This window comes from Pleuronectes platessa, chromosome 12, assembly GCF_947347685.1.
Source record: "Pleuronectes platessa chromosome 12, fPlePla1.1, whole genome shotgun sequence".
NCBI classification, from domain to species: Eukaryota; Metazoa; Chordata; class Actinopteri; order Pleuronectiformes; family Pleuronectidae; genus Pleuronectes; species Pleuronectes platessa.
The window spans coordinates 10,739,609-10,767,044 of record NC_070637.1 but is presented as its reverse complement, the minus strand read 5'-3'; the positions used below and the strand labels follow the sequence as shown (position 1 = coordinate 10,767,044).

The following is a 27,436-nucleotide window of genomic DNA, read 5'->3' as shown; positions in this document are numbered from 1 at the left end:
GCAGTCTGGTCCGCAACCCGCTTCACTCACAGTATTATGTATTAACATAAGACTGGAGGTTGATCGTTGGAAGCAGAATTTCAGTGCAAGCCATTTGGAATGTGGGACATTCCTCAAGTAGGCATAAAACTTCCCGGGCTGCCACCCTGAGGCACTGTTGTGTGCACTCCTGATACCATCATGTTGTTAACGGTACCACTCAAAGATTTCATCTGAATTTCACGAGATCAAAATGTTAATGTATCTAATAAGAAAAAGAAAAAAAAAAGAAAACATGCTGGAAATGTGTGGCTGTTGAATATTTACGCCTCTGGAATCCAATGCTCTATCTCCAAGGCTTTCATTACATGTTGAAAGATGTCTATCATACCGTGCATTTAACAAAATGCCCTTGACTCAGCTACTGGCCTTGATGCAAGCTCATTTTTATTATCCGAGATGATTTAGTACGTTACCCGTTGGCACAAACGTAGAAGAGAGTAAACGCTTAAGTGGTTCTGCCCACCTTTTTAAAGTGACATAAATCTTTATGGGGTAAAATAATAGCATAAATTGTGGCGAGCAGAGTATGCTGCTAATGCAGGACGCAGGGAGATAAGGTCTCCTGGAGGAGGGGAGAGGGAATAAATCGATGCTTGTCTGAAAATATAATTCAGTTATGTTTTGGTTTGTGGTTTGCCATGACTTACGATTATCAATGTGACTGCAGGCCATGGTTTATTATTTTCCAACACATCACAACACTGCCAAACAGTCCGACGAGCAGAGCGGAGTGTATGATTATCTGGATATCTGGAGAGAGAGGGGCGGGCTCAGTGCGCTGCGCTCATGAATATAGAGGAGCAGGGCCACGGGGGAACCTCCCCTCCATGTTGAACTTGTGTAGCCAGCCTCAGCTCGGACCAGCAGTCAGTCAGTCAGTCAGTCAGCAGTGGGTTCGGCTGCCGCATGGCTACTGTGTAAACTTTCTCCCCAAGCAACAAGTGGAAGCTGCGGGATAAAGCAGGAGAAGAGGCAGACGCTCGTGAGAGGCTGCGGGACAGGAACTAGGAAGAGGGCTCCTCCATGAATGTGGAACCTGCGCACCGCTGATCAGTGTCGTTCCCCACTCGTGCATGTTCAAACCCGAGGCGAGCTCTGCTGCCGTGTGTCGGCCAGACGACTAGTACCAGCGAGTGGCAACAGCAGTCCGGAGGAGGCATGATTCTGAGACGGGGCTCTGTGGCCGCTGCCTTTTTGCTCTGCGTCCTAGCCAAGGTATGTGGACTGTCTCGGGGAGAAAACAGCGGGCAGGGTCAGCTGTCGGGATGTTCTGCGTGGACATGCGTGTGTCGCGTACTGCGTGTATGTGCGCAAACATTAGATGGAGCCATGTCTCACGCGTAACTGTGCCACGCAGTTTAAAAAAAAAACACAACAGCTAAAGTTGTTTTTATTTAATTGTTTTACTGTTTGAAACTTTTTTTTTAGTTGTTCCTTGAAAAGTTCCCCCTTTGCAATCACTCTCTCTCTCTGTCTCTCTCTCTCTGTCTCCCAACAGGTGTCCCAGGGAACTGGACAATTCGAGTTGCAGATCTTATCCATGCACAATCTGAACGGCGAGTTGCTGGGCGGCATGTGTTGTGACGGCGAGCGGAACACGGGGGATAGAAAGTGCACGCGGGACGAGTGCGATACGTTTTTTAAAGTTTGCCTGAAGGAATACCAGTCGAGGGTCTCCGCTGCGGGCCCCTGCAGCTTCGGAATGGGATCTACGCCCGTCCTGGGAGGGAATACCTTTTCTTTCAAGAGGAATGACAAATCCCGGATAGTTTTGCCCTTCAATTTTGCCTGGCCGGTGAGTTTGTGTGCCTCCAGACCTCGCTTCTCCAAAAAGGGGGGGGGGTTAAAAAAAAGAATGATGGAAAAGAGGGGGAAATGTCTGTTTTCAGGGCAATTCTGTGCAATTACTGTCCGTCAGTCACTTCGGAAAGCACAACAAGCGAAGAAAGAGTTTCTCTCTTGGTTGTTGAATTATCCTCTGGAGGAAGGACCCCCCTGGTCTCCTCATTATCTGCGCCAATTAACCAGCTGTAGGTATTTTTCTCCGTCAGACCCAGAGCTGTCCATTCTGTCCAAACAGTCTCAGTGTTAAAAAACTACTTTGCACGCTTGGTGCACACAACCTCGGTTTTCAGAAAGGGACCTCGGTAAATTGTGAGCTGCAGTTTGCGAACCCACCAAAAGGAATAAAACTCAAGCATTTCAAGTCAGAGGTAATTTCTTTAGTTTATTCCCCTGTTTTAAAAAGTCACATCAAAATCAAATTGGATGCCACTTAGTCCAAAGCCTCTTGAATATGTTCCTTTATATCTTCCCCTTGTCTGACACGATTGAGCAGATAAAAAGTTGGATGAGTTGCATGTTCACAGACTTCTCCTCCCGTGCCTCCCGGCAGCTGCTCATGTTGCACGGTGCACTTTCTCCACAGCGCTAAAAACCCCACTTTCTGGTTTCCTCCAGTGTCAGCTCTCAGTTCACAGAGTAAATAAATGGGCCTGACAGGCCTGTGGGAGTGTTGTAGCCCTGTGAGAGATATGATTTGTCAGGCTTGGAGCAACAGTTCGGTGTTGTGAAAAAAGTAGGGCTGCAGCACAGACTGACTGGCCCCACAGCTTGGCCCACAAACTCCTCCACTGTGCCTTATGGGTGAAAGGCACAGTCTGCTGGTATGTGTGTGTGTCCAATTACATAAAGGCTATTTTTACCTCAATCTTGATGGAAGTTGTCGCACTGTGATGGCCTCGAACATTCAAAATTAGTGAAATAACGTGTGTGTGTGAGTGTTGTGTGCAGTGAGTTTGGATGTTTGTTTTCCCTCCTGATAACCAGTTAAACAGTTTTCTCGGCATGGTAGCATGCAATTTGATATTCTCTTTATTTTTTTTTATTTGTACTCCACTTACACACTGGCGCCTCACACCTTTTTTTTTCTTCTTAAAGACAAAGGTTTCTGTTTATGCTCATACTATGGCAACACTAAGTTGGCATGAATGCTCGGAGCAAGAAAGGTTTCATCTTACTGCTTGAAAATCATTCCTACTGGAAAACACCACTTGTTGACATTGAAATCAAAACTGGTACCATTACAGGTTTGAGGACTGGATACCTCTCTCCCAAAATGGCCTTGAACCACTGAAGAAAACTGTTGCTATGTTAGATACCAGTACTAACCAGTGAAACCTGTTGAAAATTGAACAATTATATTTGTTTCAGTGCATCCACTAAGACACATTTTTGGATTAACACATTTTAATACAAGTGTAGGTCCCAGGCTGAGATCTGTGAAAGGCCAGGGCCGCTCGTTAGATTCTCTCCTCCTTCACTTGAAGTGCTTTACTTCAGTGCACACGAACAATCGTCAGGTTAGGTATGATATCACTCTTTGTCCTGTTCATAAGTTGATTGGCTGTTGTGGACAGATGGCAGTGTGGTGCAACTGGGTTGCTGGGTACTCCGAGTTCATGAAGCCCCCTCCCAACCCCCCTCCCTCCCCATCCTCTCTTGTGAGCTGCATGAAGTTGGCCTCTTGTCCTGGCCAAGGGCTTTGTTTAAGTCACGCTCGGTTGGACCCCAGGCATTTCATCGCTTTAACCTTGCCACCCACAGTAACTGCTGCACTTAATGAGGCTACACAGATGTGCTTAGATCAGGTAGGGCGAGAGCCCGGAGCCCGGTGTCCGGCTGAATGCCATCGGCCGGGCATCTTTTAACATGAGCGCGTCTGTGTTATTAGAGCCCCCAATGGATCCCACCGGTGTCTGTGTTCCACAGAGAAGTGAGGTGACCCAGGTCCTCACAGTGTATCAAGCGGGGACAATGGTGTGCCCTCGGTGACTACAGTGAGGATTACAGAGCATAATAGAGGCTGTGCAGCTGTAATGCCAGTGCAGGGCAAGCAACAGGAAGCAGTTGTATTAGGCTCAGCAGTGATGAAGTCGGCTCTCAGGCAAACTGTTGCCTTGTCTCTGGCCACCTCAGCATGTTTTCTCATGTTCCACCTACACAAAAAAAGAGAAGCCCCTCTTCCGTTTTAAAAAAAAAAACGGAAGCGGGTCTATTCTTTTATGTAAGATTGGGTTTTTATGAGCAGTAATCTGCTCGTTTGCCAGCATTGCCCTTCTTTGAGCTATTCCTCACCCTTCAGCTGGAGCTTAAGTTGATCTGACTCCTCATTGTTCTCACATCAGATTTAATTATGCCTATATTTCATAGCATAATACTCCCCTATCTCACACTGAACACAATGCTGGCAGGTCCTCTGTGTCCTGGGATGTGCTTGCATGATTGATTGATTTGACGACAAGTCGTAGCAGTCTGAGAAACTGATCAGGTGAGTCGCGGGAACAATAGTGCGCCTTGTCGTTCACACACTCTGCTGCAGCAGTTAAGTGCAAATATTTTTAATGAAAGAAAAGAGAAATGTGTTTTCTTTTCCTCTCCTCCCTTCAACCTGTCCTACTTTAACAAGGGTTTGTTCAGTGTGTATGGCTTCTAATGCTCTGCTGCTTATCAGTTGTTTTGAGCTTTATGGAAATGTGACATGCATCGGGATCCACCGACTTGTTTTTGTTACTCTTACTGGTATGTGACCCTTTTTAAAAACACAGATGCCTGATTGTTGGTTCAGTTAGATGCTTCGTATGACTTTCATTCCTGCTCCCGCATCCATGTTCTGATCTTGTTTGTCTTGCAATGGATCCAAAATCTGTTTGCAGTATCCCTTGTTTTCTTTGGCAGAAGGTGAGATTCTTTAATCGGGGTGAGGTTCTGTTAAATCGTGGGCTCATGCACCTTTTACAAGATATTTTAATAAGCTGTTGATTGTACAACATTTGCTGTGACGACCTCCAGCTCCTTGTTGTGGTGAAAATCTCCCGACAAACACCACATTCCTTCCTCCCAGTGCACTCAATGGCTTTTGAAGGCGATTGTGTGAGTTGTCTTTTCCTGACCGAGCCTCGGGTTTACGGCAAACATGGTGTGTTACTTACACGGCCCCAATCACCGTGTCGATCTCAGTTTGATACTATTGAAGTGATTGACTCAGGAAAACTGATACAGAAGGTCAACATCCCTTTTGACTGGACTGTTTACATTTCCTCTGTGCTGAGCGGAGACCGAGACCACTCTAATCTGTTGTGCCTTGCCTTGCCTTTTTTTTTTTTTTTTTTTAGACCTTTGGCTTTTGTCTGTTTTTCCATGAGACCAACTTCTCCTTTATTTTGTCAGATTTCCTCGTAATGACACATCAGATGGATCCGTTTTCAGGAGAGGGGCAGGCTGATGGGCCTTTGTGTCTGTGTGTATTGGGAAAAATCCCCTACTGAGAGAATTCAGTAGTGTTCTTTGGCCAGTCGTTGCGATTCGAACTGGAATGATCTTTATCGCTTATGTTACTTGTCTGTTGGACAGTGTCTACTTGGCCAGGAAAGATAAGAAGACATATGGCCACACTTATTGCACTTGGACGTGTGTGTGAGAGAGAGAGAGAGAGAGAGAGGGAGGGAGAGTGCTGTATAGTTCAAAGAAGTTGTGAGTCAGCTGGGAGCCTGGGAAAAGTGAACCTGGCAGTGGCAGACGGTTCCAAGCTGATAACCACTGAGGAGTTATTGGGTGTTGGTGAATAAGGAGTCAGGCAGTATCTCAGTTTCTGGGAGCAGTTATTTGCTCTGGAACTAAACATCCCAATAATGGTGAGGCTACTTGTTAAATCGAGCCATTATGACATTTTACTTTTGCAGTTATTGATGCAGGAATATGTGTGCCAAGACTTTGATACTCTATCCTTGTGGGCCACAATCATATGAATGCAGGACAAATGGGTGAATCATCCTCGGGTTAGGGTGATGATGATGACGAGTATGATCACAGCACTTCAGTAGCTTCCATGTTGAGGCAAGTCCAAATGGTGCAAGAAATGGGTGTGTAAATATGTCTGGAAGCAGCCAATAACTTTAGGCAATACAGTACACCACAAAGTGATATTAATGATCGTTTATTTCCACATCAGTCCTGGAGACACTGATGTTTTGTTGTGTAGCAGGTAGACCAGGTTAGTTGTTGTTGTTTTTCCTAATGTAACCACCGGTTGACGATAATGTGCTTTTCCTAAAATGATCCGAGGTTTTGAGAGGTCACTGAAAGGTGATGAGTAGAATCCAATTTCTGACACACAACAAGTTTTAACCACTTCTCATATTAGTCATTACGACGTGAATTTACTGTTGCAATGGGGACGAACTAAAACATGTTGAGGAAACTGTCATCCTCGGCCCACATGACGACTGATGTTGCATTTGAGTTCCCGTTTTCAGGATGAACTCACCACCGGTACATCGCTGTGTCATGATTGTTTGCTTTTGGTGGCTGTCCCAAATAGAAATGTTTCAAGAGTCCATGTGGACATGCAGTTGGAAGTGATGCATTCAAATGCAGTTGCACGGTCGGGCGGAAACATGCTACTGCTTTATGCTGAAAGAGAAGCCATTTGACTCCTGTACTCTGTTTTAATATAGTTCTAATTTTTGTTGTAATAGAAGATTAGGTATTGCATTACCACTGACTCATATACTCATGTTCCATTTCAAGTGATTGCAGCCTATTGTGAGTCAGCTTACTGTTCAGCCTGTGTTGATGATGAGAACTGCATTTCAAATAATAGCCGCCCTGATTGCAGTGAGATACTGGCACAGGATGAGACAGGATAGCTCCAGGAACGATGGAAAGTTGACTGCCTGATAAAACAAGGTAAAGCTTCAGGACTGAGTCATGCCCCTTTCTTTCTTTCTTTCTTTCTGTGGGAAGGGAACAGGGGTTTTCCTCTCCAGCAGCTTTGTTTACCATGAAGTCATCGCAGTGAAGCAGGCACATAGCAGCGATGCAGAACTTCTGAAATGCCTCCAAGCAGCGCTGCTAGGGGCGAGCGTGTGTGAATATAACAAGTAGGTGTTTCTAGTGGATGCTCGAACACTGTAAGTGGATTAGACTTTCTCACAATCGTGCACTTTCTCTCCCGAGTCCGCCGCGCATGCTCCCAGACGCATCGTTCCCTCCCTCATGACTGTGGCACAGGGCGCTGTGAGTGTGTAAGCTGATATTGGTGTGAGCGCTAAAGACCCTGAATCAGACAAAGCGTTTTTGGGGGGTGCTGAAATCAAGACGGGCCCTCCAGAGTGTAGCACTCATTCACTAATATCCTCACTCACTCTCTCTCCTGTTCCGCAAATTTGTTTTGCCTCCGCATTCGCCACATATGCTTCTTTTTCTGGGTCTCGCCTGGATCGGTCAGAGGTTTCACAGCACTTTGTCAGAGGTTTATAAATTAGCATGAAATTGACAATCCCTTATACATTGCAAAACGAAACCCACTATGTGTTTTCTCAGAAACATGGGAAATCATCCAGTGCCTGAACTCGCCACATTTTCTGAAAATGTGGAGAAACAGTTTTTGGGAAAATCGGTTTCTAAGGAGAGCAAGGTTAACGTGGCTGAGATGAAGACAGATTTTTGGCACTGCAGGTTGAAGTGTCTTTTTCTTTGTGTTTTTTTTTTATTATTAAAAAAAAATATTGCAGCTATTACTCAAGAGTTGGTCCTCTGCAGGCTGGCTCTGTTAAGCTCATTTTTCTGAAGCCTCCCTGCTGGGTGGGGATCCAGGTAAAACACCCCACTGCCCAAGCTTATCCTCACTTCAGATCATCAGGACCATTGTTGTAAGTTCCTTTTATTAGGGCTCTTCGTAAACTATCTCACTGAGAGGGAGATGAAACCTCACGTATAATGTGGTATCTGCCTTCTTTCCGAGGCTTAAACAGGAGAAATGTGTTTATTTAACATCAAACCCAATTGTTGATAAGGTGATGTATGTTTATGTGATACTTGTTAAAAGGGAAACCTCTGCAGGAACCCCCGACCAGTTAGTTTTGCCTGGTTGCTAACAAACAAAGCCTCTACCAACTGTTCTCTGCATCTAACATCAAACATTTATCACCTAATCATTGAATGGCTTTATGATCCAGTGATTGCTTGATGATGCCGCTCTTGGCTAACGCTGCTTGTGTCTCTGTCTTGTCTCCCTCAGAGGTCCTACACTTTGATAGTGGAAGCCTTGGACTTCAGCAATGAAACCAGTGGTGAGTACTGAGCCTGGCATCTCCAGTTTACCTTACTCTCTCCTTTCTTTCTCCCCCCCTCAAGGCATCGTCTGCATGGGAGGAGTCGCGTTGAGTCAGAAAAAATAGTTTATTCTTCCTGCACCTCCTGTCTTTTTTTCCACATGGTCGGCTGGTGGTGTGTGGCTGCGTGAAGAAAGTGTGTTGGCAGGTGCCTGTAAGGTGGGAGAGTCCAGGGGAAGAAGCAGAAGTGGGGACAGGGCAGAGAGTGGTGGGGGGTCACACAGGGAGAAGTGTGGCGAGGTAGAAGACTATGAAAATGTTTTCGTTTGGCGGATGACTGATGGCAGGTGCTGCCAGCCGGGGTCAGGGTCACACTGTCTCACTGTCACTGAGGCGTGAAACACGGAGTTCATCTGGCCACCCAGCACCACCACTGCAACCAGCACGCCCGCACACTGCGGGGGGGCCGAGGCCTCTGAGCTACACTGTCCCGCAGCTTAAAGTTACCTCAGGCGCAGGTGGGCTGCTCTCTGAACCCAGAGCATGTGCAGTGAGAGCAAATGTCTTTCAGATTGTGGTGGTAAGGGGCTGACTCTAAATCCTGTCTACCTGGTTTGGTTTCTACAGTTAACTTTGCAGGGTTTCTGCTGGTTGGTCCTCAGACTACGGCCTGATTCCAGATGAGGGAGGGCTTGTTTATGCAGGTCTGCTCGACGTCAGCAAGGTTTCGGCCTTTTCTGCTGTATTTGCCGCTCCCTAGAGACCTATTAGGGCACTGGTGTGAAAAGCCCACTGAATGTACACAGTCAATGCTGGTTAAGCCCCTCTGAGCTCCGCCAGCCTAGTTTACAGCTGCTTTGGAAGATCTTAGATTTTAGATCTTTGATAAGGAATCAAAGAAAACAAGTTTAGTTTTCAGTTTTATACTTATTTTACCAATCTTTAAAAGTTTTGCTTCAGAAAATGTATACACGTGTTAGTGTTGTCCTGTGTTTGAAGAAAAGTAGTTTTATTAAATTTTTTTAAGCTCAAAGTTTATATTTTCTCTATATTGAACTTATTTGATTCTCCACCGTGACCTTTTTAAGTTTTATCACGCTCGTCTGATTTATGTGTAACTGTGAGCCAGGCAGCAGGTAGCACGACCGTGCTACTCCCAACACCACGGGCCAGCAGTCGGTAGAGAAATGCCACACACCTAAGCGCTGGATTCCAGTCCACTGCGAAATGTTACCAGGCACTGCGATTTCAGTGCACCCCCCGCCCCCACCACCCCTCTTATATACACCACAGCACAGTAAATAAATTACAGCAGCCCCCCGCCCCCCCCCCCCAAAAAAACGACTTGCATCATACTACACAGAGAGGCGATTCACCCAGCGGTCAGCCACCTCTGCTCGTGTGAGCACAGTAAATAACAGCGCTGACACATTTTTCATTCTCTCCCAGGTGGAAGATTTAGATACGGAGTAGCGAGTGCTACGTGTGTGGGTGAATGAGCAGTGCTAATTCACAGGGTTTGTGTGTGTGTGTACAGTCACTAGTGGCTGGAGGTTGGGCTGAGCATGTTTGCTCAGAGTGTTTGCTCTGTGTGTGAAGCTCATTACAGTCCTTGGCTCCCAGGTCAGTCCTTGCTCGCTTGACAGAGCCGTGACCTCTTTGTGTTTGACATGAAAATAATTCGGTTTCTGGGGCAGAGTCTGTATGTTTGTAAGCCCCCGTGTACTTGCATAATCTGTACATCAGCTGGGCCTTTGCTCTCCATCTGAAGTGCAGATAGATACTTGTAAGTATGTCGAAAAAAGAGTTGAGTTGAGATCTTTCTGACTGCCGTTCAACAAGAATGTATGTGAGAAAGGCAGCTTGGAAGAAAGTGCTGATGGCACACTGGCAGGCTTCCCAGCAGTGACTGTGGCATTGGTGTCCTCAACGCTGTAATTTATGGCGACTGTGGTTCTGTCCTCGCCTGAGCAGATGCAAAACACAGCGTCTAGGCCCAGTCATATCCTCTAGCTGTAAACCTGAGAATCAGAAACCATCCAGGGAGAGCTGCAGAGGGAGCGTGAGAAAAAAAGCAGTTAAGCATGCTCATTACAGACAGTCTTTTCCTTTTTTCTGCATTTCCTCCTTGTACTTTTCTTCATCTCCGGCTCACATGGTTGCTTTTAATTATATATATTGTGCTATCTCCGAGCTCTTCTGCAATTTGTGTAAGAATTTCTGGGGCATTTTTTTGGTTCCCACTGTATCATCAAGTAGAACAGTGCGACTCCCAAATGCACAATGTAGGATTCTGCCCTTCAACTGTTCCCTTCCTGTCCAGACCTCACCTAAATCTTATATTTTAACAAGACTTTTGTGGTCGAGGTTGATGTTGTCAAATCTGATGTTTCAGGTGCAGATGGAAAATTGATCGAGAAAGGCTCCCACTCCGGCATGATCAACCCCAGCCCGCATTGGCAGAAGCTGACACACAACGGCATCGTTGCCCAGTTCGAGTACCAGATCCGGGTCAGCTGCGCTGAGCACTACTACGGCTTCGGCTGCAACAAGTTTTGTCGGCCGCGGGATGATTTCTTCGGGCATTACACATGCGACTACAATGGAAACAAGACCTGTCTGGATGGCTGGTCCGAACCTGACTGCAACACAGGTGAGGCCCTGCTGAGTCGGCAGATCAGCTTCAGACAGTCTGATTCGTATATACGAGTCAGACTGTGGGCTGTGATTCATGATACACTGTCTGTTGTGTGTTTTGAATTCCCACTGCATTTGCCTCTTTCCCTTTTCCATTCAAATAAAGCTTTTCATAGCGTATATGACCAGGAACAAAGAGATTCTCAGGAACTCCGCCTGGGCAACGCCTTATTAAATATTTTACTGTGTTATATGACAGGGCCGGCCTGTTTGTTTGTCGACAGCTGTCTTTATTCTCACAGACTGAACTGTCATAGAGGGTAGTCATTATTATATTGTTTACTGCAGTAATTAAATTGGAGCTAAGTTTGAATCCAGTTACCAGGCAATTTCAGTCAACTCTTCTTCTCTCTCTTGCAGCTATATGTCGCAAAGGCTGCAGCACTGAACACGGATCATGTAGGGAGCCAGGTGGATGCAAGTAAGTGACAGAGGCTGCTCTTGTGTTCACTGTATATGAAATGTCAAACACACACACACATACTGGAGGCTGGGGTGTGGATCATTTGGATATGCAGGGATTGTGTCCAAGCACCAGTTCTTTCACGGCATGGATGTGTTTCCCCCCTAACGAGGGAAGTGTTATCAGTCCAATCGCGTGTAACATTTGGATGATCCTTAAAGCGAATTGTTTGTGTAGCTAATGGCTTCCTAATGCTGTTTCTGCACACAGCCAGAGGAAAAGCCAGGCGCAGATGGATATCAGAGCTCGGGCATTGTGTGCAGTCACAGTTGTATCTCAGCCTCATCCTGGAGGAGGCCCTGCATTACCCAACTCTTCCCACAGCTCAGGCATTGGTTGCTTTCTTAGTTGTCTGATTTGGCCGTAAATCAAGCGCAGGGACGATCCTTTTTTATTTTTTTTATCTTTTTCTTTGTGCAACAGCTTTGTTATTCTTCCCAAGCTTTTGACATCATCAGGTTTCTTGTAAGTGCTTGTGTGGCCACTGGCAGAACAACAGGTTGATTCGCTTTAGTCTCTGCACAGGTGTGGCTATATTTAAAGCTCTGGGTTGAACTGTTTATGTGCACTCTGCCAACAAACTCTCCAAGCAAGCTCTGCTGCTGTTATAGCGAGCACTTTTCCCATCATTGGGCTGTTGAGTAGTGTTGAACAACAGCAGTACATAGCAACATTGGCTGCAAGCGAGGGGCGGCCTCTGTGTCATTGATTTTATGTCAGCGGCTAATGACTCTCTAAGATTTCCTTTTAGTATTAAAACTAATACACTCTGCACCTCTGGACCAAGATAGACTCCATAGAAAACTGGTTTGAAAATCATTAACTGCTTAGCCACAACCTGCTGATTTTTATCTTGAGGGTAAAAATCATCTCTGTATCAACAGGGCTGTACAATGTAATGTCACATTCTGCAGTAATTTGGCTGTGTAATGATAAATGATTTGGGATCCTGCTGGGGAATCCGGCTCCGCTTCTCATGGAGGGGATTAGCACACTTTTAAGAATAGCCTCTTTAATCACAGACTGAGGTTTACTTAACCACCGCGTTTATTTTTACAGTCCATCCGTTTCTCGGGGCTAATCAGTGCACGGCTCCCCCAGAGGGATACTTTGTTTCCTGTCACTTGGCTCCACAGCAGCAACTGTATCCCCACTTCACCACCTTTTAAAGAGTGGACTTATCAGTCGGCCTTGATTGCCGTCTTAATTATGAAGCCCAGGAACCAAAGGGCAGCATTATCAGTGTAATTATGGTACTGGACGTCTCAGTGGCCAGCAGGCTGTGGTCCCCTCCTCGGCCTCTGGGCACAGGCCGGACTCTTGACTCATGGGAACGAGGATGAGCAGCAGAGGAGAGGGCTGAACCCTCATCCCTGCAAAGATGTCGTCATGGCCAAGCCACAGGCAGAGTGTTGTTAAGGGAGCGTCTGGCCGCATGCTAATGTTAGCCGTGCTAAAGGTCCCATTGGAACTGTAATTTAGTGCTTTGTTTTTTTTCTGTTTGGTGAAATGCTAAATACTCCTCTGTTTGCCTGGCCCCAAGTATTGTTAGAAAGCTCTTGCATAAACACCCTACTACTTAAGATTCATTTGTGGTCTTTTAAGAGGCAGCCCAGTTGTGAGGGCAAGAATACTGCCTCTTTGTTTGCCTCACCACGCTCTGTACGCTGATGTGCACTTCATTAAGTTCAGTGAAGGAACTTTGGAATAAACAAAAGATTAAGATATTAGCATTTTCAGTTACCACAGGGATTATCTGACGTGTGGATGTATGTATGTCAATTTATTATTTTGATTTTATGTCACTTTTCTGAAGCTAATGACTTGACTGTGTCTTGCAGGTGTCTGTATGGCTGGCAGGGCCAGTATTGTGACAAGTGCATCCCCCACCCAGGATGTGTACATGGCACCTGTGTGGAGCCCTGGCAGTGCCTGTGTGACACCAACTGGGGCGGCCACCTTTGCGACAAAGGTTCATTCCTCGTCTCTTCTTTCAGTTGCAGTGGCTGTGGAAGTGGCCTGTGTTATGTCAGAAGTAACTAATGCTGTGTGAAACGCGCCTCTCCTCAGATCTGAACTACTGTGGCACTCACCTTCCATGCCTGAATGGAGGGACGTGTATCAACACGGGACCTGACAAGTACCAGTGTACCTGCGCTGATGGTTACTCTGGTGCCAACTGTGAGAGAGGTGAGTGTCAGTGATGCACAGGAAGACATCTTTGAGCTCCTTTTCTTTTTTACTAGGTTTTTGCTAGTGAGCTTTCCTTTATTGAGGAATCTGGGGATTATCTCTGCATAAAAATTTTGAAATCTTTACGAGTCATGAAGTGGAGTTGCTGTTTCTTGGCATTAACCAGGTATTTAAGTCAGGATGTCTTGGCTGCTGTGTTTAATTAGTCTACCACAAGCCCCCGAAGGTGTGCACGTGAAATCCTAAACCAGGCATCTCCAAGATACCCAGTGACCATCTATGTTTTGCATAGAATATTTGATCTCGGGGTTAAAAACGTTTGCTTTGCAGTTACAATAGGAGCGAAGGTTGTGGTCTCGTTGAGTCCACAGACCAAAGGTCAGAGGTGCCTTCAGTTTGTAATCAGAGGAGGTGGCAATAATTAGTTTCCACTCGAGCACGAGTGGCCCCCACATCAGGTAAACCACCAGTCTGAGCCTCAGTGGCCACTCGTCCCTTCACTCCTCAGCCACTCCAGACATATGGGTGTGGTGCTAAGGTTCAGCTGCTGCGAACACTTACCAAGGAGATGATGGTTTTTTTTCCTCATTAAATCTGAGCCTCGAAGGGTGCTGACAGCTTAACTGCGGAGATGTCAGGAAACCGTGCCCTTCGTAACAGGAGGTCCGCAGACTAGGGGGGGCGGGGATACGTCAGGCCATTGTAGCACAGAGGCCCCAAGGTGCACTGCTGCATCCTCTCCCCTCCCTCCTCCCCACCGCATACCAAGAGCCATCCGCTGATCACCTCCAACCGCCCATTTATTCCCCCGAGTGAATTATTCATTTTGGATTCATTTGGGACCCACTCATCCTTAACTCGTCCTTAAAGGGAGGGACTCCCGCGCTGAGCTCGCCCCCGCCATCCTCCCTCACCCTCCCGCTCTCCGTCCCGCCACTCTCATCTTGTGCCGCCTCTCAGAAGAAGAATGGCGGGGAGTCAGAGGGAAGTCACGGTGCGTTGGCCAGGTCAACTTAGCATGAAAGATGATTTCCTGGTGGTGTGGTCTGCCGGGCGGGTAATGCAAGTGAAATGGGGGGGGGGGGGGGGGGGGGGGGGGGTGATGGGTGAGGGAAGGAGTCGACCCCTGGCTGCTGACAGTCGTCCCGGGGCAGAGGAGTCCAGGGGTTTTCTAGGGCTGAGAGCAGAGTAATGCGTTTTTAAATCTGATTAGTTTTCTTGGGAAGATGGTGGCAAATGTTCAACCACAGTGAAATCATGTAATGGCAGCTGCAATAGCAGACGTAAAACAATCTAGATATTTTGGTTAACTGCCCCTAAAAAGGTCAAGTTTGCCCAACACGATGTCAAATTTGTGATTTAAAGTTTCACTGAGTGACTAAATGAGTACTGAAGGGTGGAATTTTTCCTTCTTAAAATGACTCAGAAGGGTGTGTGTGTGACCTGTTCACAGAACTGTCCTCCTTTCTCCTCCTAGCGGAACATGCCTGTCTGTCCAATCCATGCTCCAATGGAGGGAGCTGCTCAGAAACCAGTCAAGGCTACGAATGTCAGTGTGCGCTCGGCTGGAGCGGCCCCTCCTGCACCATCAGTAAGATATCAGTCAGCCTGCACCCACTGAATATCAGCACTCTAGAAGATCTCATGCAGAGTAACCAGACTTTGATTCTCTTGTACAGATGTTGACGACTGCTCTCCAAACCCCTGTAACCACGGAGGCACCTGCCAGGACCAGGTCAATGGTTACAAATGCCACTGTCCCTCTCAGTGGACGGGGAAGACGTGTTTGATTGGTGAGCCGCCTGAGCCCTTTCCACCACTCCACGCCTGTCAACTGCACATGCATTGGCCACTAACCCTCTTCTCTCCCTGTCCAGATGCCAACGAATGCGACAGCAAGCCCTGCGTCAATGCCAACTCGTGCCGCAACCTGATTGGCGGGTACTTCTGCGAGTGCGTCCCTGGTTGGACGGGGCAGAACTGCGACATCAGTGAGTTGAAGGCTGTCAGCAGCAGCTGTGGAGTGGGACACCTGTCCAACTCCTGCCCCCTTTTTTCTTTCTTTCATTCTTTCATTCGTTCCTTCTTTTTTTTCCCTGTCCTGTCCTTTCAGGGATAAATTAAAGCTGTAACATGAAAAAGCATAAAAGCCAACAGTTGGCCGAGTGCAGCCTTACCCTGCAGTATGAATCTGCTGTATTATTATTATTAGCCCTGTGTGTGGCCAGGGCTGTGGTGATTAGAGGGGGCTCAAAACAATCCCAGCACTACTTTCACTTGGCAGCAGACGGCATTGCTCAATACTCCATGTTGCACTGATTCTGCTGCCCCGTTATCCAACTCTTGCAGAGCGCTCTCTCGCTCTGACAATGTTTTTAAAGGCCCCTAGCAGCGGCAACATAAAGCACAGAGTTGTTTTCAAAGACAGACTATTTAGTCAAGCTGTTCAGAATTAATCCCCAGATTTGTTTTCTTCTGCAGATATAAACGACTGCAAGGACCAGTGCCAGAATGGAGGAACTTGTAAGGTACGTGTTGGGTCAAAAACATGACTATCTCATTATCTAGTATCACCACTCACTACAAGTTTGCCAGCTTGTTTTATTGTGTGTTTTTTTTCTTCACTTTTTTTGGGGGGTTATGTCTCGAGACATTCACAGCGGTTTTATAAATAGCTGCAATAAAGTATTCATTCCAAATGGACAGAAGAATTGTTGTGGAATTCCTCTCTGAAATCAAAGCTGAGGGTAGTAGGTTCAGAGGGGTTTCTGAGGGAGGGACACACAAGTTCCTTGACCACACTAGATTGAATTACCACAAACATTATTGTGTTGAGCTGGTGCCAGGAAAATGTGTTGAAATAAATGCGGAGCTGTGATAATTTTCCTCCAAAACTTGTCGCAGCCCACCCCCCCCCCCCCCCCCCCACCTCCCTCTCGGCCTCGCTCTGTTCTGTTCCCTGGTTTGACAGTTATTGTTTTGGGACCCCACCCTGTTGAAGCAGTTAATCAAAACTCGGAGTAGGTGCACGAGGTTAACCCCCTTTTTTTTTCGGTCTTCAGGACTTGGTGAACGGGTATCGCTGCGTGTGCCCCCCTGGCTTCGCCGGCGAGCACTGTGAGAGAGACTTGGACGAGTGCACGAGCTCGCCGTGTCTGAACGGCGGCCACTGTCAGGACGAAGTGAACGGCTTCCAGTGCCTGTGTCTGGCTGGCTTCTCAGGAAATCTCTGCCAGGTGAGACACGACTCCCACCATCCCACACGCACATGCACGCATCCTCCCCACTATCATTTCACATCTTAAGCCCTTACACCCCCTCCCACACCCCATCTCTGCCAGCATTGCTGTATCTCTGAGTTCGTTGTAAAGTTTTCCTGCCCCACCCTTTTAAATGGCTGTTGTTCCACAGTCCTTCTTAAAAGGGAGTGCTTTGTTGAAGCTGCTCCTGGCTACAGCGGGATACATTCCTCGGCGCTGAAGCCCAGACTCCGAGGACGGCTCCTATGTCTCTGCCTTGTTTTTCCCCTTCCCTCAAAGCGCTGTGCGTGTGTTATTTCCTGGCACGGCCTGTAGGGAGGATGCTGTGGGTTTTACTCTGTTTAGTGTAGCAGAAACTATGTCAGCTATCAGGTTCACTGGTTTCTATTCAATACCTTTCTGCCCTAGCTGGATATCGATTACTGCCTGCCCAACCCGTGTCAGAACGGAGTGCCCTGCTTCAACCTGGCCACCGACTACTACTGCGCGTGCTCCGAGGACTACGAGGGCAAAAACTGCTCCCACCTCAAAGACCACTGTCGCACCACCACGTGTAAAGGTACGTCTCCTGCAGGCAGCGACCACAAGCTTTTTGCTCTTTCACTCCTTCCAGAACATTTCTGGAAAGTGATCTGCATAGCGTGCTGCAGTAAAGTGCTGAATAAGGCCAGGCCGTCACTATTTGCCTGAGCACTTTGCCCTCATTTTTCCCACGAGGCCAATTCTTCTATTTTACTTTTGTGCTCTGAAGTTTCTTGGCAAAGGTGAGCAGTTATTTTTCTTCGGTGTAGATTCTTGATGATTACCCCCCCCTCCTCTCCATCTCCTCGGTAAAGCTTTTCCAATCATTCTCCCCTCCTCTGAGTTCGCTGAATATCTGGCAGAAGGCTGCGTGACTGTGTGTGTTCTTGGTAATGACTTGGTGGGCTCCCTCTTTTTTTCCCCCCTCCTCAATGAATGTGCACATTTTTCTGCGTGAGTGTGTGTAATTGAGTGAGTGGACCAACCACGGAGTCAGATACCAGACGGTGGGATTCTCTTTTCTCCTGGCAAGAATTAAATGATTACAGGGAGGCGAATTCACCCGCTGCTCCTAACCTGATCAGACAGGGGGAAAGGAAGGGATTTCAGCGCAGAGTGTCAAAGATCACTCTGGATTGCTTATGAAAGCATAACAGCTTATCACTCTTTCTTCTATCTTTCAGTGTTTTTTCTCCACATTCTAACAGTGATACTATTTCCCTGAGGGGATGAGACTTTTATCAATATCTGCAAGACCTCTTACTTGTTTAGTGTTTCTCTCTGTCACTTGTCGGACATATCTTATTAACTATAGAATGACAGATGGAATATAAGCAATGAGAAAGAAAAACCATTATGTTTATCCCCTGGAAGGCACAAACTGCATTTTATGATTTGGAATGAGTTTTTGTTCAAACAGGCTCTGCCAGTTGTTTGACTGTGTAACTGCCTTGACTCTCAACAGTGATCGACAGCTGCACGGTCGCTGTGGCATCCAACAGCACACCGGGAGGAGAGCGGTACATTTCATCAAATGTGTGTGGACCTCACGGCCGTTGCCGGAGTCAGGCTGGAGGCCAGTTCAGCTGCGAATGCCAGGAGGGCTTCAGAGGCACCTACTGTCACGAGAGTAAGATTACGATTTGCCACACAGAAGCACCACGCAAAGGGATGTATCCAAAACATGCTCAATCAATCAATCCCATTTTTACAACATTTCAGATATCAATGACTGCGAGAGTAACCCATGCCGCAACGGCGGCACCTGCATCGACAAAGTCAGCGTGTACCAGTGCATCTGCGGCGACGGCTGGGAGGGCGACCACTGCGAGATCAGTGAGTACTGCTTGTTCTCTGATGTCAAAACAAAGCAGCACCTCCCCTCGTGGGATTGTTAAATCCATGTCTCAACAAATAGTCCGTTTGATCTAAGGCACATAAATCATCCTTCTGTCCGATTACTCCACCAGACATCGACGACTGCAGCACCAACCCCTGTCATAACGGAGGGACATGTCGAGACCTGGTGACTGACTTCTTCTGCGAGTGTAAGAATGGCTGGAAGGGAAAGACGTGCCACTCCCGTAAGAACCCTTTTTTTGTTATTCCACACCCATGTAGTCTGTCTGTGCAGGCTGATGGTATGTGCTTATGGCTGTATATAATTACTCAATCTCCTATACAGTGTGTATGTGTGTGTGTGTACATCTGAAACCACCCCTAAGATTTGAAATGCTCCCTCCAGGCGAAAGCCAGTGTGATGAAGCCACATGCAACAATGGTGGCACCTGTCACGACGAGGGCAACACGTTCCAGTGCAAGTGTTCTCCCGGGTGGGAGGGTACGACGTGCAACATAGGTGAGTCACACACTCAGGCCAGCTTTGTTACATTTTTATATTCCCACACACACCAACGCACAAAGGGAGAAGCAGAGGCTTTGTGTGAGAGCTCCGTCTTGTCTGGGATATTAATCAGATTTGTCAGATTGGCAAAGACGACAAACAGTTTTTATCCCTTCGCTCTGTCAACGCCCCCTCTCCTCTCATCTCCCTCCTTGCCCATTCCTCCCCCTCCTGTGAGTGCTGACAGGTATCCGTTTAAAATCCCTGATTGCACTGTCAGTCCACTTCAGAGTCGTGGAATGCAGATTTGCTTAGAGAAAAAGGGAAATCCAACCGTAACCAACAGCAGCCCCCCTGTGCCTGTTTTAAGGTTTATCATTGCACTGAGAATCGTCTGTGATGTTGAAAACTCACTGACAAAATTTTCTTTCCCTCTTTTTCTGTCTCAGCCAAAAACTCGAGTTGTCTTCCAAACCCATGCGAGAACGGAGGGACCTGTGTGGTGACGGGGGAGTCGTTCACCTGCGTCTGCAAGGAGGGCCGGGAGGGTCCCACGTGCACGCAGAGTAAGTGCTCTTTAAGGGGAGGGGAGTGGAAACCGGTGGACGTTTATTGCTATTAAACGATGATAAACCTCTTGCTTCTCAGTGCAGAGGTGAAGTCCTGCATCTGATTTAAATTTGACTCTCTCATCCTCCCTTCATCTTGTACCTTTTTTTTTTTTTTTTAATCTCCCTGTCTCTGGTCTCCCCCCTGGCTGCTGCAGGCCATGAGAGGAGAAGGAGGAGGGAGAAAGGGGCTCGGGAAAGTGGAGACAGATGTTTCTCCAGCCCCCTCTCCTGCTCCCTCCTCCTCCTCCTCCTCCTCCTCATCCAACACACTCCCCTCTCTCCCTTCTCATCGTCGCATTCCTGTCCAAACAGTGACATGTCGGCTTGTTCCGCAGCCCTCCACCATTTCCCCTCGATCCCTGCCCCTGTGTGCGCTTGCACTCCGAAACATAAATTCCCAGATAGCCGAGGAGGGGATCTGGGTGTGTAGGTGTTGCAGGCGCCGGCAGCAGCAGGGGTGTTGTGGGAGGTGGAACTGAGTGTTTTTCTTTTCAGAGTCGACTCTGTTCTTTTGCACTGTGTTGTTAATAATGCAGCATAATCAGTTGAGGCCCGACCAGCCAAACATGCCTCTGCACGCGCAAGCTCAGACGTGCTCTTTGCAGTCATGTGGACTAAACACTCAAACATACTTCATGGCTCACTCTCTATTTTTTTTTCTTTCAGATACCAACGACTGCAGTCCCCACCCATGGTGAGTAGCTTTAGACAGATGCAAACAGGCTTCCCCTCCTGTGTCATGGTTTCTCACCTGCAGGCTTTCTCTCTCACCGTTCTCTCTCTGCCGACAACATGGCATACACCCTCCCATGTCATTCCTGCGATGCAATCAGCTAACCCTCTCTGCCGTGAACTCCCAGCTGCGACTCTTTCTTAACCTCACACCATGCGAGCACACTCCCAAAACCATGCACGCTTGTCAAATTTAAAAAGAACAAGTCTGAATGCCTTAATTGCTTTAGAGAACGCTCATTATATGTGGGAATATTCCGGCCTGAAGTGGTTTGTTATAAAAGAAGCGTGGATAGACTTCAGTCTGCAAGCCGGCGGGCATCCTGAGAGACAAACTCAAGTCTCACTCGCCCCTCTTTTTTTTTTTTCTTTCCTGCAGCTACAACAGTGGAACCTGCGTGGACGGGGATAACTGGTACCGCTGCGAGTGTGCCCCAGGCTTCGCTGGTCCAGACTGTCGGATCAGTGAGTATTAACCTTGCCTCCCGCTCCTCCCTGATCCCCTGTTGGAGCCGTCAGTCCGAGCGGGCCCGGGTCGCGGGACCGCTCCAGTTGCTCCAAATGGAAGGTCTAGTCGGCCAATTATCTGTGCATTGGGCTGCGGGCCAGGCCGAGCCATTTTGGTGTCACCTCTGCGGGCCCTGCTGCTGTCCCCAGGGGAAACCGGCTTAGCAGGCCAACAGCAAATCAGCCAGGCTCTCTGACACTGATTACACAGATTGTTTTCCCTCTTAAAGGCTTTCAGATGGCCACATTCTTTCCCATTGCAAACCCTTTGTTCTGCTAAGTCCAGCCTTTAGTGCCTGCATACCTGCTAATGATGCTGCTTTTAATAAAGCTGCACAGGGCAGCAACCATCCAGGGCTGATTTAAAGCATGTTTGCTTGTTTTTTTATTAACTGGTGCATATGTGTACGTACTGTTCAAGTGACACATGACCTTCAGTGAATTTAGCTGAGGAATTAGATTTGTGTGATGACTGCTTAACCCAATATGTGTGTGCTGTCTGGCTGTGCCCTTTATTTCATGAAGGAGCTGTTTCTTACCTCTCGCTCTCCCCCTGACAGATATTAATGAGTGCCAGTCCTCTCCCTGTGCCTTCGGCTCAACCTGTGTGGACGAGATCAACGGATATCGCTGCTTATGTCCGCCCGACAGGACGGGGCCCCACTGTCACGAAGGTAAGAGTCCTCACAAGATGACATGGCATGAGTAAACACCCCATTTCTTTTTTTGGATATTCCTAACACTGTTTAATTTAACAGTGACAAGAAGACCTTGCTCTGTTAATGGACACGTCGCCCCTGATGGACTCAAATGGGACGAAGACTGCAACTCTTGCAACTGTGTCAATGGAAAAGTCATGTGCACGAGGGTACGTCCAAAAAAACCACCTAAATGCTTGGGTAATGTGAAAGTGAGGAGCGGTATTTATGAGGACTCCGTGCAGATATGTGGACGTGATGTCATTGTTTACTCATGAGAAAAGAGGCTGTGGAGAAGAGCTGTAATAAACGGCAGAAATGCGGCATGGGTGGTTGCGTGTGATCTCTTCACAGATCTCAGGTCTGGCCATGTCAGGGCACAACAACGGTCCATCACAGGGTGGAGCAGTCGGTTCCATACAGAAATTATGTTTTGAAAAGAATCACAATGGCTGTGTTAAACTTAAAAGTATCAGATGCCAGGCTGACTACTGGTTGATTTACAGTAGAGGCCTGAAGGAGTTATTATTATCACGCTGTGTGAACCCACCAGGTGAACAATGGTGTCTTACAAACGGCTTGCCCCAGGAAGAAATGCACCATGGGCTGAAAATGATCCAGGCCTGATGGGTTTATGCCACCATGACATGAGCATACAGCTGTATCTGTGTGTTTTATTTTCTATCAGTAGATTGTGTGTTTCATGCAGATTAGAGAAGCATTTCCCTTAATGTGCAGCAGAGAAGTGAGTCTTTACAAAGTGACTAAAATCCTTGACTGGGAAAAAAAACAGTGTCACTGATTCCACTTCACAGTCCTGTGCAGGGCTGGATGTTGAGTCTGTGGAATTCACTGCTACACACACACATTTACTTTGGTGCCAAAATCTGGCTTCAAATGTTTGTGTGGTGTTGATGTATTTGGCTTCAGATCTTTATAGTTTTACTTTTTCAAAAAAAAAATGTAGCCAGTTGTAGTCTATTTAATGTGGTCTAAATTGTTGTGGGGCTGCTGGTGTTTAGAAAATATTTCAGGACTTTGGATTGGTTTGATTTGAAAACGTTTGCCTGAGAAAAATTTAACCGGTGAGATTTATCCTCTGGGAACCATGAATGTCTGAGCAGAGCTTCATGGAAATCCATCCATCAGCTGTTGATATTTTAGTCTGAACCAAAATGGAGGTCAGACAGACATTGGCTGTTTAGAACCATGCTACTTGAATGACTTGAGTAACATCAGCCCTGTGTTTATTTGTTTCATTCAAAGAGAAGCCTGCGACACTGATCTCCTCCTCTGTCCTGTTCTTCTCTCCAGATGTGGTGCGGCCCCACGTCGTGCAAGCTGGGGGCCAAAGGTCGAGGCGGGTGTCCCTCGGGTCAGACCTGCGTCCCCATCCGGGAGGGCCACTGCTTTGTGAAGCCCTGCCCCGACTTTGGAGAGTGCTGGCGCTCCAACCCTCCCCAGCCCCCCACCAAATGCCACCCCAGCTCCAGTTACCAGGACAACAGCTGCGCCAACATCACCTTCACCTTCAACAAGGAGAACATGCCTCGAGTGAGTTACCTAGAGCACCAGGGCGGGGGGGGGGCGCGCCGAATTAAAAGGGTTTTGTGGTCATTTTTCACGCCTCTCCTCCACCACCACTGTTTCGGTGAAAAGGAGCAGTGAACTGTGACAGATCAGGTTTTCATATGTACTCAATGGGCTAAGAAGGATTCCAGGTCCAAGACTCCAAACAATCCAGTCATGAATTTAAATGTGCTCCAGAAAGAAAGGAAAGAAGGAAGAAAAAAACGAACAGATTCTAGGGTTGCCTGCATCCAAATTTTGGTCTTCCTGAAAATCAGGCATTCATGACTTAGCAGCTCGTGCCAATCCCCTCTTAACCCCGACCGCACCGCGAGATCAATTTCAGGATCATATGGATTTGAGCTGAACAGGACCACTGGCGACTCTGTCTCCACACAGGATCATCACTTGCCAGTTGTCTAGCATGACAGCAGATAGTGACGAGTATTATTTGATCTAAATAAGGTGGATCCTGACCAGATAGCATGTTGAGCCTGCTGCCAAAATACCTCTACTTTTTCATGTGCGCTAACATTTTCTTTTCCCCGTCCAGGGCTTGACCGTGGAGGAAGTGTGTAAGCAGCTGAGGCACTTGTACGTGGTGAAGAATTTCTCCTTGGAGCATTCAGTGTCCATAACTTGTGACCCCTCATTCTCAGCCAGCAACGAGATCCACGTCTGCATCGTAAGTACCCTCTCGCAATCCCAGCCTGCCATATGTTTGTCTGCCGTTATGAACTCGCGCTCAAAAAAAAGAAGGTTGATTTATAGCCTGCGGCACGCTTTCTTAGCTGCACTGAGACGTGCTCTAATGGGCTCCGTGGTAGATTTTAGGTTTGGTTGTTTAATTGCATGAGTTGGACAGCAAGTAAACACAATCAATTTCAGAGCAGACAGATTTCCAACCTCGCTTTTCTTCCTGGCACTTGCAGGCAACAGACGACCATCGCCTGGACGGGAGCCCCATTAAAGAGATCACAGACAAGATAATTGACCTGGTTAGCAAACGCAACGGGAACAACACCATCATCTCCGCCATCGCAGAGGTGCGGATGCCAAGCCCCAGCAAAACTGGTAGGAACCGCTTCCAAAACTCAGTTTGTTGCTTTATGCTTGTTTTCTAGACTTGCACACACATGCATGTGTAGAAAAGGGTGGGAGGATTTTTTTTACTTAATAATAATAATAATAAAGCCAATCCCTGAATAAGATGACCATGCACCTTACAAAAATGTTCATGTATGAAAAGCACACACACACAACTCAAGGCCACCCGGGGCTGTGATCTCCAGGCGCTTGTAAACAGCGCTTATCGGGGAAGAGGATCGGCTGCTTGGCTACGTGGCTTCAGATTGGCTCGTTCGGTGTCTGACTCGACTTGTTGTGAGACTCCCCGCATGTGTCCACCATTTATCAACATGGTGACAGCAGACTGCCGTCACAGCCAAATAGAAGCGGCCCCCTCCCCTGTTGAGGGCTCAGGTTGCACAGGCAAAAGCATGCTAATGATTTAGCCAACTTGGTGTCGTAATAGAATAAAACCTGGGTTTTGTTTTAACTGGGGTTTAATTCATCTCTATTTGTCGCACCTCTTTTAACTATGTTTGCGTCTTCCTCCCTCCAGACTACCTGGTGCCCCTCCTCAGCTCCATCTTCATCGTCGTCTGGGTCCTGGTGCTGGTCTCCCTCTTGCTGTGGTGCATGCGTCGTCGGCGGAAACAGAGCAACCACAACAGTGCGACGGCCGTGGTCTCTGAGGACAACACGACCAACAACGTGAGGGAGCAGCTCAACCAGATCAAGAACCCTATAGAGAAGCATGTGGGCCTCGCGGTGGCCATCAAGGACTACGAAAACAAGAACTCCATCATTGCCAAAATAAGGACAAATCATCCCGAGGGGGATGAGGACGACAAGGAGAGGCACCTGCAGAAGGGCCGCTTTGCCAAACAGCCAGCATACACACTGGTGGAGAGGGACGAGAAGACGCCCATCTCCAACCCCAACTCCACATCCAAACACCCCAATTGGACTAATAAACAGGACAACAGAGACTTGGAGACAGCAAACAGCATAAACAGGATGGACTACATAGTATAGCAGACAGCTGTGTTGCCGTGCAACCAAGCCTTACGCCTTCACACCCCGGTGGTGGGTGAAACAGGGGGAGCGTCGGCATGTTGGTAAACTGTCGTGTCAGTCGTGACCCCACAGTATTTCCAGATATTCCCCGTGTTAATTTAAGTTTTGACAAGCTGGCTTACACTGGCAGTGACAGTTGCTTCGGTTGGCTGGAAACACAAGGCACTGGTAAACATTTCACTGTAGAACTAGATGCAGAAGTGTCTTCCTATGCATTTCATTCATTTCCCTGTCTTCTTCTTCATTTGTTTGTTTTTAATTTAGTGGACACATGGAAGGGGCTCCTGGTGTAATTGTTGTACAATGACAAAAACTATGCGACGTGTTCAACACTAGAGTTTAATTATTTTTAGTACGTGTTTGAATTCTTTCTAGTTCCGTTTGGAGAAAGTGCCTTTTTTTCAGCTTTAGACTTCAGCAACTGTCAAATGAAAAAAAAAGAAAGAAAAAAAAAAAAAAAAAGATCAACTTTATTATTTATTTTTATTTTTCGGGCGGGGTCGGGGAGGGACGGGCTCAATGTCAGCAGTTGCTGCCAAAATGAAGAATTTATGTGTCGATTTAGAACGTGTAGATATGTACATTTTTTTTTTTATTAATCATTGTGTATATTTGATTTATTAACTTAATAATCAAGAGCCTTAAGATATCATTCCTTTTTATTTATGTCTAGTTTGAAGGTTTGGACAGCTGTGGAAGCCTACCATTTCTTTCAGTGACTTCAGTTTTATTTTAAAACTAATTTCTATTAAAGCCAAATTTCAAAGAAAACAAAAAATAAGGCACTTCAGGCCTGAAAGAAATAACAATTTTTTTTGTTTTGTTCTTCCACACATTTGACATTTCAATATTTGTTGCCAGGACCTTCATTGAAGGCAAGTGAGGTTAGGACGACAAAAGCTCTCGGCTGCTGCGAGGGACGGACATGGTGGCAGACATATTGCTTGCCGCTAATGGTTAAAAATACTTAAGGGAACAAAAATCCTTCAGCAGCTTCACTTTAACCCATCAACGTATTTTTAAAGGCTGTCAAAATCCATCAGCTTGCAATGTAAGTCACATCAGTAGAGACACGCCAGAATTCCCATCTGCTTTAGTCAGCGTAATATCCTAAGCTAGACCTCGAGTACTTGAACAGTAGGGGCGCGATGGGAACACTGTAGAGTCAGATAAAATACACTGCCTTGCTCGGCAAGAGTCTGCTTTGTTTCTGTGCACATTTGTTTCTTTTTAAAATGAGGCTCTTAAAGACAAACATGTTTTATCTCATTTGTTAACCCTTTGAGATCATGGCTACATTTTGTCCTATTTTTGACTTTGTGTTTTATGAACTTGAGAATTATGTGTTGATCTGGCAATATATTTTTGAAAGTCATATTTATTAAATATTTTGTATGAAAAGAGAATTAAAGTTAAAGTTTTCTGGACTGCGAGTGAAGAGTCTGTCTGTGACGCACCGAGTCCAACGTGTCTAAGCGTATGAAAGGTTTCTCTCGTGCGACTGTCGTGGGAACTGCCGGAACTGCCGCCGGAGATGCATCATAAACTTGAGCAATGTCTCTGTCCAAATGTGTTTACAGCTAATCACGTTGTCCCAAGACGTCATCGTATTAAGCTGAATCCTGAAGACAAAAATACCTGTGGTCCTCATGATCCCTACACAATGTTTTCCCTGTTGGTCTTTTAAGTGGTGGGCTTAACTAAAACCTTTCAAGCCGTTAGGAGGCCTGGAGACACCTACGTTGTGGAGTGGGACAGATTTTAGATTTCTGAAACACTCAAGCAGAATCTGTTTAAAAGGATTAGAGCCGAGTCAGGCGATTATCAGCACCTCTCTGCAGCGACTTAATACATTAGGGTCAGTTTCTCAATAAGGACAGAATTGGCTTCTGTAAGTGACTGTTCTCAGGTTACACCCACTAATACTAAGGGAATGAGAGCGGAGGGGCAGTGGTTTGCTTGTTACATCAGACGTGTTAGCCAGTCTGGAGTGTTTGATTCCAACAATTCTAAGAGAATGTTTTTCGTTAATTAAAGCCAAAT

At 46.9% G+C, this 27,436-nt stretch overlaps 1 protein-coding gene across 1 annotated transcript; it reads left to right on the top strand.

Moving 5' to 3' along the window:
* Window positions 1-877: 877 nt before the first annotated feature.
* Window positions 878-26,820, top strand: jag1b (jagged canonical Notch ligand 1b). The gene is made up of 26 exons (XM_053436425.1): window positions 878-1,257; window positions 1,541-1,837; window positions 8,123-8,174; window positions 10,552-10,809; window positions 11,214-11,274; window positions 13,158-13,288; window positions 13,387-13,506; window positions 14,987-15,100; window positions 15,189-15,302; window positions 15,387-15,500; window positions 15,991-16,037; window positions 16,572-16,745; window positions 17,178-17,328; window positions 18,256-18,420; window positions 18,513-18,626; window positions 18,761-18,874; window positions 19,036-19,149; window positions 19,584-19,700; window positions 20,412-20,439; window positions 20,857-20,942; window positions 21,545-21,658; window positions 21,743-21,852; window positions 22,997-23,236; window positions 23,805-23,936; window positions 24,184-24,325; window positions 24,876-26,820. Exons 1-26 carry the CDS (start codon window positions 1,201-1,203, stop codon window positions 25,349-25,351), a joined length of 3,642 nt encoding a protein of 1,213 aa, XP_053292400.1. The 5' UTR covers window positions 878-1,200; the 3' UTR covers window positions 25,352-26,820.
* The last annotated feature ends 616 nt before the right edge of the window (window positions 26,821-27,436 follow it).